Source organism: Myotis lucifugus, unplaced genomic scaffold, assembly GCF_000147115.1.
Source record: "Myotis lucifugus unplaced genomic scaffold, Myoluc2.0 scaffold_1458, whole genome shotgun sequence".
Classification (NCBI taxonomy): Eukaryota; Metazoa; Chordata; class Mammalia; order Chiroptera; family Vespertilionidae; genus Myotis; species Myotis lucifugus.
Genome location: NW_005872506.1, coordinates 521 through 11,188, shown reverse-complemented (window position 1 = coordinate 11,188; position 10,668 = coordinate 521). Strand labels below are relative to the sequence as shown.

Here is a 10,668-nt window from a genome sequence, read left to right as displayed (position 1 = left end):
GAGCGTCTTAGGGAGGGAGCGCTCCACCAAGAGCGCCGGTTGCCAGGAGAACAGTTTGGGGATCACCGGCTGGAGTTGCGCCTGACCGCACTCTCCTGGCGGATGGATTAGCCACTTCCCTCTCCACCCTGCTCCTCCCTCTGCGGTCCCCAAACTGGGAAGGCACGAAGCCCTGGCTGTCACCCTAGATTGCACCTCTTCTCCCCCAAATGGTCACCAGTCCTGCTGCCTTTTTCTCCTGATCAGCCCAGATGTCTGCCCCTCCCCCAGGGCCACCTGCCCTGGTTCAGTCCCCACTCCTTCCCCTCTGGCCTTCCGGGACTGTTTTCTCTGGGTCTCCCCCAGCCCCCTGATTTGTGCTCTCTCCCACCCGTCTCCCCCAGATCTCTAGGTGGTCTGTCCAGGTATATACCTCTGACCACTTCCCTCTCCTGTGTACACCCCGAGGCCCATGGCAAACCCCGGCCTCTGTTCCCAGGAATGTGGGCTCAGGGGCTATCCCTACCCTGGGGTCCTCCGGCCATCCTTCACCCAGCCCCCTGGTCCAGGAAGGGTCTCTACCTGCTGCCCCAGGGCACCTGCGGTGGGGGCTACAGATAGCAGGTCTCTTAATGAGGTCTCCTTCACTTTCTATTATTGGTTCTCAGGTTTTTCCTAGAGAAGACAAAAGTGATACCGTGGCGTCAATTACTGAGCTTTTAGAAAGTACCCTGCCAGACATTCCACAGGGTCCCCTGAGCAGAAAGGGAGGGCGCAGGGGGCAGTTTTGGCCGCTTGTAGAGCCAGTGGTCGGGCCTCCGGCTGGTACTCTGAGTAGGATGGAGGCCATGGGAGCAGGCACGTGACGTGCTCTGAGCCGTCCTATTAAAGCATCCCTATGGTGGGGTGAGAATAGAGCACAGGGCAGCGGAGGGGGCCAGGAGACCAAGAGAGGAGGCAGGTGGAGACCAGGCGGGCAATGGAGACGAGCTGGACAGGGCGGTGAGCGGTGCTGAGTTGTGGGAACATTTGCCTGTTCCTGCCACTGAGGAGGCAAGTAAGTGGCCTGGCCTTGCAGGGAGCCCTGTGCTCGGGCCCTGGCCCCCAGTCCAGAGGCATCGCCCCCTCCACCCTCCTTGCTGTTCTGCACCGGCTCCTCCCTCGGGAAGCCAGTGCCGGACGTTCTGATAGAAGTTTGTTGCTCGGCTCTGCAAGAAAGTGCTTTGAAAATCTGAACATAAACGCTCCCTGTTAACCTATCCTCCCTCTCTCTCCTCCGGCAGAGGGTGAGCCAATAGGCACTTACCCCGTTTCCCACACGGTCGCCACCTGCTCTGTCCAGTTCAGTAGCCAGAGCCACGTGTGGCTGTTCAAACGTAAACATGTCAAAGTGCTCGGTGGCCCCTGTGCTGGTGGCTGATGTATTGGAAGCCCGGACCGTAGAATGTTCCCATCCGCAAGGACAGTTCTCCTGCAGGTTTGCTGGAAGGAGAGAGGGTGAAGGGCGGAGTGGACAAGGGGCTTCGAGAGGGCCATTCGTCCCCCGTGCTTCCGGAGGGCCCCCTGGGGCCGGGCTGTGCTCTGGGTGCTCGGGACAAGGGCACCGGGCAGTCCCTGCTGTAGGAGACCTGCCTTCTCGGGGCAGGAGAAGGACACTAGGTAATGCTGTCGCCCTGGTGTGACAGATGGTGGTTGAGGCGACACAGAGAAATACAGCGGGCGAAGGGGATCGAGAGAGGGCGACGAGTGCCCTCCAGGCAGGGTGGCCAGGGAGGCGCTTTGAGGAGGCGGCCCGTTGAGCAGAGCCCTCCCTGTATGGGATGAATGAGGTCAAGGTCATGTTGGAGAAGAGCTTTCCAGGCTGAGATAATAGTGAGACCAAGGCCATTGTTGGGTCTGCTTGGTGTGGTCCAGGGCCAGCAAGGAGGTCTGTGCAGCAGGAGCAGAGCAGGGGGAGGGGAGGGGTGAGGCCAGAGGGTGAGGAGGGGCCCAGGAAAGGCCCCACAGGAAGAGAGGAGCCAGTGGTCGGGCCTCCGGCTGGTACTCTGAGTAAGATGGAGGCCATGGGAGCAGGCACGTGACGTGCTCTGAGCCGTCCTATTAAAGCAGGGGTCCTCAAACTTTTTAAACAGGGGGCCAGTTCACTGTCCCTCAGACCGTTGGAGGGCCGGACTATAGTTCAGAAAAAACTATGAACAAATTCCTATGCACACTGCACATATCTTATTTTGAAGTAAAAAAACAAAACGGGAACAAATACAATATTTGTATTTGCATGTGGCCCGCGGGCCGTAGTTTGAGGACCCCTGTATTAAAGCATCCCTATGGCAGGGGTAAGAATAGAGCACAGGGCAGTGGAGGGAGCCAGGAGACCAAGAGAGGAGGCAGGTGGAGACCAGGCGGGCGATGGAGACGAGCTGGACAGGGCGGTGAGCGGTGCTGAGTTGTGGGAATGTTTTGAAGGTAGAGTAGAGGCAGTGGGATTTGCTGGGAGTGGGTGTGGGTTGACAGAGAAGAGTCAAGGATGTACTAAGTGAAGACCTGGGCCTGAGCAAATGGAAGGCTGGGGAGTCCTCAGCTAACTTGTGGAAGCCTCTCACAGCAGCGCCTCCGTGTCTGCCGCCCTCCTGCATCAGCACCTCTGTGCTCAGCTGCCCCTCCTGCACGTATTTGCTCTACAAGCTGTGTTTCTTTTTCTTTTATAAATATACTAGAGGCCCGGTGCACAAAAATTTGTGCACTCGGGGGGCGGGGGGTCCCCCAGCCCGGCCTGTGCCCTCTCGCAGTCTGGGACCCCTCGGGAGATAACGACCTGCTGGCTTAGGCCTGCTCCCGGGTGGCAGAGGGCAGGCCCAATCCCTAAGTGCAGCCCCTGGTCAGGCTCAGAGCAGGGCCGATTGGGGAGTTGGGGCGCCGCCCCGTCATGCACAGAGCATGGCGGATCGGGAGGTTGCGATGCCACCCTCAGTCACGCTCAAGGTAGGGCAGATTGGGGGGTTGGGGCACCGCCCCCTGTCACACTCAAGGCAGGGTCGATGGGGAGGTTGCGGCGCCACCCCCTGTCACGCACAGAGCAGGGCGGATCAGGGGGTTGGGGCGCTGCACCCTGTCAAACTCAGGGCAGGGCCAATGGGGAGGTTATGGCTCTACCCTGTCACACACAGAGCAAGGCCCGTGGAGGGGGGTTGGGGTGCCACCCTCTATCACCCACAGAGCAGGGCGGATCAGGGGGTTGGGGCGCCACCACTGTCACACTCGGGGCAGGGCCGATGGAGAGGTTATGGCTCTACCCTGTCACACACAGAGCAGGGCCCGTGGGGGGGGGGCGGGTTGGGGCGCCTCACCCTGTCACACACAGAGCAGGGCCGATCAGGGGGTTGGTGTGCTGCACCCTGTCAAACACAGAGCCGCAGGGCAATCAGGGGATTGGGGAGCTCCCCCCTATCAGGCACAGAGCAGGGCTGATCAGGGTGTTGGGGTGCCTTCCCCTGTCACACACAGAGCAGGGCTGATCAGGGGGTTTGGGCGCTGCCCCCTGTCACGCTGATCCCGGTGCCGGGAGGCATATTACCCTTTTACTATATAGAATAGAGGCCTGGTGCACGGGTGGGGGCCGGCTGGTTTGCCCTGAAGGGTGTCCTGGATCAGGGTGGGGGTCCCCACTGGGGTGCCTGGCCAGTCTGGGTGAGGGGCTGAGGGCTGTTTTCCGGGTGGCGAGTGGCTGAAGCTCCCAACCGCTCCTTGTTTTCTTTTTTTTTTTTTATTCTGGGCCAGCTTTAGCTCTGAGGCCTCGCTGCTGAAAACATCGATACAAAGTTTCGGTCCGCCTGGCTTTCAGTCTGACTGATTTCTGGGGTTTTGTTTAGCTTCTTATTTGCAACATAGTGCATAGTTGCTTAGAGTTGCAGCTGAGAGGCCGGCAAGTGAGGCGGGGAACGTTGGAGTCCGCAGCAAGCAAACCTCATGCTCGCTTCAGTGCCTGGCTGCCGGCCGCCATCTTGGCTGACAGTTAATTTGCATATACTCACTGATTAGCCAATGAAAAGGGTAGCGGTCGTACGCTAATTACCATGTTTCTCTTTTATTAGTGTAGACTAGAGGCCCGATGCACGAAAATTTGTGCAAGAGTAGGCCTTCCTTTCCCCGGCTGCCAGCACCGGCTTCCCTCCGGGACCTGGGACCCAGGCTTCCCTCAGCCCCAGCTTCATCTGGAATGACATCCAGCCTAATTAGCATGTTACCCTTTTATTATTATAGACTAGAGGCCTGATGCACGAAATTTGTGCAAGAGTAGGTCTTCACAGCCCCGGCTGCCTCAGGCCAAGGCAGTAGCCCCAGCAGCTGCCTCGGCCCTGGAGCCAACCTCCCGCGGTCCCTCCCTGGCCGGCCACACCTGGAGCAGCACCGGGGCTCGAAGCGCATCTGCGGAGTGAGTGGGGTCCCTTGGCCCGGCCTATGGGGATCGGGCAGAAACCGGCAGTCCAACATCCCCTGAGGGGTCCCCGAGTGTAAGCGGGCACTCTGCAAAGTTGTTGTTGCTCGGCAGTTCCTGCGTTGAGCGTCTACCCTCTGGTAGTCAGTGCGTGTCATACCTACTGGCCGGTTAGTTGGTCGGCTGCTCATTTAGCCTTTTATACATATAGATTTTTGTTGATTTCAGAGAAGGGAGAGGAAGATAGAGATATCAATGATGAGAAAGAATCATTGATCGGCTGCCTCCTACATGCCCCCTACTGGGGATCAAGCCCACAAAGCAGCCATGTACCCTGACTGGGAATAGAACAGTGACCTCCTGGTTCATAGGTTGACGCTCAACCACTGAGCCACGTTGGCCAGGCCAAGCTGTGTTTCTTAGCTGGTTGCAGGATGCTGTGTGAGCATCAGAGGACTCGCCAGCCAGGACCCTGCGTGAGGGCTCAGAGACTGGCTGGGGTGCTGGCATGTCACAGAGCCGGGAGCGTAGCACGGGGCAGAGGCCTGGCGGCTGATGCTGCTGCGCGTGCAGGCGTCCTCAGGAGCATCGCTTCTCCTCTGTGCGTCTTTGTGCCCCTGTGCAGCGGGAGGGCGGCACTCTGGAGAGGGGTGTGCATTGTGGAAGGATCATAGGGTGTGGACTCACACAGGTTGGGATAGAGTCCAAGCTTCCTGCCTGTGCAACGTTGGGCAGGTGAGCTAGCCTCCATGAGCCAGTTTCCTCATCTCTCAAATGGGAGAAATAGAATTTGGGTATGGCTCGGCCAGCATGACTCAGTGGTTGAGCATTGACCTATGAACCAGGAGGTCACGGTTCGATTCCCGGTCAGGGCACATGCCCGGGTTGCAGGCTCGATCCCCAGTGTGGGGCGTGCAAGAGGCAGCCAATTCATGATTCTCGCTTATCATTGATGTTTCTGTCTGTCTTTCTCCCTCACCCTTCCTCTCTGAAATCAATAAAAATATCCTATATAATAAAAGGCTGATATGCAAATGGTCGCCATGCCCTCACGTATAACGACCGGTCAGCAGGAGGCTGCGTGTGCAGCAGGCGTGCTCAGGTGGGTGGGGCTGTGTGCATGACTGGCTTCATCACATGGAACACCTCTCGGTCCCTCCACCCACCCCCCACCCCCTGGCTCCTGCGGGCGGTGGTGGCTCGTTCCTTGCCTCCCTCTGGTGGGCACGTTATGGCTCCCACCAGCTCCTGCGGAAGCGGCGGGCAGCCTACTGTGCGCAATTTCACGCGCTGGGCCACTAGTATTTTAAAAAGAATTTGGATATATAGAGTGATGGGCATACACCCAGCACCAGGGAAATAATAGCCATTATTATAGTTACTGACCTCACTGATAGCTGCCCTGTCCGGTCTGTGATTCAGAGTATGTAGGTGAAGGGTGTGTCCTTATGGGGGCCAGGCCTGGGTCAGGGGGCACGTGGCAAGGGCAGAATGAACACATTGTGAGGATGAGGGGCGGCAGGGCTGGCGTCTGGTGGGCGAGCCCGGGCTCTCCGTTGGGATTTTCCAGGGGAGCCATGGCAGGGCTGGAGGGGGCCAGACCTGGGCGCCTTCTCTATGTGGATGATGGACCAGCTGACGGGAGGCTGCCCAGTGCACGGCGACCTGCGTTCACTCCGTCACCCCTGTGTGGGCTGGTGTGTCCCGTGGGCCGACACCCAGGAGGTGTGAGCAGTCATTAATGCCTCCGGCTGAAATGCCAGCCCTGGTTTGTGGCGTCCCTGTGACAGCGGGTGTCGCTCCCATGCACCCAGACCAGGAAAAGCCCGCATTCCTCTTTCCTCCTGGGTTTAGGTTCCAACCCTTTGCTGCTCTTTAAAAGAAATCTCCGAGGTTACGTAAGGCAGTTGCTGGACTAGCAGAAGGCATTTCTTTCCCCCTCAAAAATGCCCCTTGCACTTTCCCTAAATGCGTGCGGCATGACATGGTTTTTGTTTCCTAATAATTTCTGTATCTCCTTGTAGCGTGGAGACATTTCAAGAGACACTCAAGGAACTTCTGAGGACGGAGTGGTTTTTCAGAAATGTGCGGTGGTGAGTGCTTGGAGGGGGCTCACGCGCGGAGGGAAGATCATTGGGTTTTGCCCACATCATCGATTAGCGAGGTGACGCGTTTAAGAACGGGGAGACTGCAGGGTCACCTACCTAGGTCTGGGCACGTGAGTGATGAGCTGGCTGACGAGGGATTTACATCTTATTTCACCAGGGCTAAGTTTTTTGGTGACGATGAAATTATTGTTAGTGAAAATCCACTGGGATCACTTACCGTAGGTTTTCACAGGGCTGTGGTGCTTGACAGTTTAAAGAGTTATTTACCATCTTCTAGGTCTTCAATCCTACGAGACGGCTTTTGCATCATCCTGTGGTGGGGCCCGCAAGCCCACCCTCAGGCTCAGTGGTTCAATAGAAGGCGTTACCATCCTAGCCAGTTTGCTCAGTGGGTAGAGCATTGGTTCCCGGACTGAAGGGTCGCTCCCCATTCAGGGGCATGTGCCTCAGTTGCAGGCTCGGTCCCCGGCCCTGATCGGGGCATGTGCAGGAGGCCACCAGTTAATGTGTCTCTCTCACCCCTAGGTTTCTCTCTCTGTCTCTCCCCCTTCCTTACACTCTCTAAAAATCAGTGGGAAAATACCCTCGAGTGAGGATTAACAAAACAAAACAAAATGAAACAAAACTAAACAAACAGGAGGCCTCAGCAAAGAGGTTATGCTCAGCAAAGGAAAACACACGTGGGGCAGCGTTCCGGAGGGATAGCTGCCCGCTGCCCTCTCCTGGTGATTGAATGGACAGCGTTTAATTTTCCAGTGAAGCGTGACGTCAGCCAGGGACGCTCACCTGAGCCCTGGTGTCCCGGATTTATATTGGGGTGGGTCAGCTACTGAGTCTCCAAGCCCCCCCAGGGGTCATCATGACACAGCGTGGCCCGTGGCCCCACCAGGAATCCCGCTGTGAGCACACACTCCCTGTTGTGGCCCGAGGCCACAGGTATCCACAGGTGTGTGAACACCCCCTTCCAGGTGGTGTTCCAAGGGCGTTGGAGGTCAGTCCCGCAGGAGCTGGTCCAGGGCCAGCCTTCCCTTGGGATGTGCAGGGCGGGGCAGCCCAAGCCCTCTGAGCGAACCCTTGTGCACAGCCCTCATCCTGTCCCAGGCCCGCGGGTGTCCTGTGCCCTGCCCCCTACAATGAGTGCTCCAGTTCCTCCATGTCCTAGAATGTTTTCCCCACGTGCATGCAATCTTAAGTGTGCATGTGTGTACTTGTGTGTATCTGGACCCACACCTTCCTCTTCCCCCTACACAGGTGGCGTGCACGGCGCACAGTCTCCGACCTGCTTTCTGCACTTGTATCCCTGAGTCACTTTCCTGGGGACATGCCGGGCAAAGGAGGGGTAGGGAGGGTGGCAGATGAGTTAGAGAGGGGAGCAGGGTGAGCTTGGAGAGCCCGGGTGGGGAGCCCAGCTGTTGGGCACTGGGCTGCTTCCAACAGCCAAGCCAGACGTGGCTGGGCAGAAGCTGGAGGGGCACAGGCCTGCAGGCAGGAGCCCAGCTCGGGCGACGCTGGAGACCAGATGGCAGGCAGAGGCCCGGACGGGCTCTGGGGCCAACTCTTCAAAATCAGGGAGTGAGACAGCCCACTGTTTGCTTCTCTCGGCGGCACCCAGTCTCGCTCTCCCCAGCCTGATTTTGGTTCTGTGCCAGGATGCTTTCTCTGTGTTTCTCTGTAGGAACGATTTCACCGCATCCCAGGGTCCCAGTTACTGCAAACTGTCGCCAGGCCACAGCTTGGCTGTGCCAGGACTCTCCTGGGCCTCTGAGATCAGCCTGGGGAATGTGAGACCCTCATGCCCTGTCCTAGGGGCGTTTTGTGCCATGTGCATGCAAGTATGAGAGGGTGCACACATGTGTGTGCCCCTCCACACATGTATACACACGTGCATGGTACACGGACCTCTGCCTGACCTAACGCGCCCCAGTGGAGCCGGAGCACCATTTTAGGGAGAGGGCCTTGTCCCTGAATCTGCCCTCCCTCCATCCCGCCGCAGGTGTCGGGGCCGAGCGTGGCGCAGACGGCCCAGGTGCGTCTGCTGGTGAACAACACCGCGGCGCCGGGGGCCGCCGACCTGTCGGATCTGCTTTTGCTCGACAACATCACCGGCCTCGCCGTCAGGGAGTCGGCGGGAAACAAGACGTCGGCAGGGCTGCAGGCCTTCAGGCGGCGGTTTCTGCAAGGTGGTGGCAGCGGGGCCGGGCAGGGAGGGAACGGCAGGCTCGCGGAGCACGGGGTCGCCCACACGCGTGCGCTTAGACATGGCACGTGTTCTCCCAGTTAGTCCTCCCGGCGGATGGGCTGTCAGAGGAGGGGACCGCCTTCCAGTATCTGCATCTGACAGGCTGGATTTGTTACTTCACTTACAGAGAGAGAGGATTTGGAGAAAGAGTCTTTAACGTATTACATATATTCCATTCTTTTTAAAAATATATTCTTATTGATTTTAGAGAGGAAGGGAGAGGGATAGAGAGATAGAAACATCAATGATGAGAATTATTGATCTGCTGCCTTCTGCACGCCCCCCACTGGGGATCGAGCCCGCAACCCAGGCATGTGCCCTTGGCCGGAATCGAACCTGGGACCCTTCAGTCCGCAGGCCGATGCTCTATTCACTGAGCCAAACCGGCCAGGGCTATATTTCATTCTCATTTCAAACATGAACAAAGATGGAGTTATAGTGAACCCCAGTGCATCCATCACCCACATGACCAAAATTGCCATCACTCAGTAAGCGGAGCCCGTTCCGGGATATGCCGGAGAGAGGTGTGAGTACAGAGAGATGGAGCCCATGCTAGGCTGGTATAGCCTGTCACACAGGGAGGCGAAGTTGGAGGCCATGCGTAGGTAAGACCTGCAGGCCCTGGCTTGGCGCCACTTGCTGTGCGCAGACCCCACTGCCTGGCGTGTCCACACGGCAGTGGGTACCCTGTCACCAGGGCCCACAGACCTGCAGATGCCTTCCCTTAGCGTGGATGGGATGCTGGGATGAACACATCCCGCCTGGATTCCGAAGCAAACAGGAAGGTTCTAGATTTCCTACAAGAGTGAGCTGAACACATCCTGCATCGGGAGACAGACCCCGTCTGAGGCAGTGCTGGCGGGGAGGGGCAGGTATGACATCACAGGAGCAGAGAGGGGCTCCTGCCCCTGGCACCTGCCCACAGCCCTTCCCAAGGGAAAAGCCAGGGCGCCAAGGGTGGGCATGCTGTCCCCGCTCACAGGTGGGGGAGTCTCAAAGGCTCCCCTGCTGCCCATGTGGGCCTCGGTGGCCACCTCCTCTTGAAGACGTGGGTGTCTGGGGGGTGGCGGGACGTCGGTGTCTGGGGTGAGGTGGGCGTGGCTGCGTGGCAGAGGCCCTGTCGTGACCCCCCTGTGCCTTCTCTCTGAGCAGTCGGAGACTCCTTCTCAGTCAGCTACACAGCCTCGCTGGAGGCCGGGGACCTTGGGCGTGGAGAGGTCCTGGTGCTGCCGGCCCTGCTCACCTTCCAGAGCGCCTCCGCGGTGCGTATGGCTGCGTCGCTCTGCTGTCTGCCTGCTCACTGCCCGGGAGGTGGTTTTAGCAACATCCACACATAGAGCACACGATCTGTTCCTCCCTCCCCTGACTCTCCCTCTCTCCCTCTCTCCCTCCCTCCCTCCCTCCTTCAGTGACATCAAATTCCAGATAAGTGCACAGGCCCAGGCATCTCACACACTTTGCCGTGAGCCGGGGCCCCTCGCCCCTCGCCCCTCGCTGTGACCCTGAGTGATCACTGAACGCCGTGGGCCGCGGCAGACTTAGGAGGATGTCTAATACTAGATGTTGATGCTCCTGCCGTGCCGTGCGCAGAACCAGCATCCAGCCAGTGGCCTTCACCCTGGTTGGTTTGCGGGAGCTGCATGACCAAGTGCCGCGGATGAGATGGCTTAAAACAGCAACTTACGCCCTCACACCCGGAGGCTGGAGTCCGAGGTCAGGGTGTCCGCAGGGCGGTTCCCTCTGAGGCCTGTCCCCTCGGTCTTCACTGGGCCGTCCCTCTGTGTCCTCCCCTCCCCATAAGGCCGCCAGTCCCACTGGACAGAGCCCACCCTGATGGCCTCATATGACCGTAATGACCCCTGAGAGGACCCCATATCTAATCACAGTCACATCCTGTCGCACTGGGGGAG

General features: G+C 58.5%; 1 protein-coding gene and 1 non-coding gene across 2 annotated transcripts in view; one reads left to right on the top strand and one right to left on the bottom strand.

Annotated features, from left to right (window-relative positions):
• Positions 1–4,602, bottom strand: part of LOC102425542 (ellis-van Creveld syndrome protein) — a 47,917-nt gene extending 43,315 nt beyond the window's left edge. Inside the window, exons 1-2 of the mRNA XM_006107825.3 lie at positions 4,572–4,602; positions 1,286–1,461 (exon numbers count right to left, since the gene is read on the bottom strand). Of these exons, the coding sequence (XP_006107887.2) occupies positions 1,286–1,461; positions 4,572–4,602 (207 nt within the window). The remainder of the gene's footprint in view (positions 1–1,285; positions 1,462–4,571) is intronic.
• Positions 4,603–6,412: 1,810 nt separating this feature from the next.
• On the top strand, positions 6,413–10,020 carry LOC102425237. The gene is made up of 3 exons (XR_002827508.1): positions 6,413–6,504; positions 8,513–8,699; positions 9,911–10,020. It is a non-coding gene; the product is annotated as an uncharacterized LOC102425237 (transcript).
• The last annotated feature ends 648 nt before the right edge of the window (positions 10,021–10,668 follow it).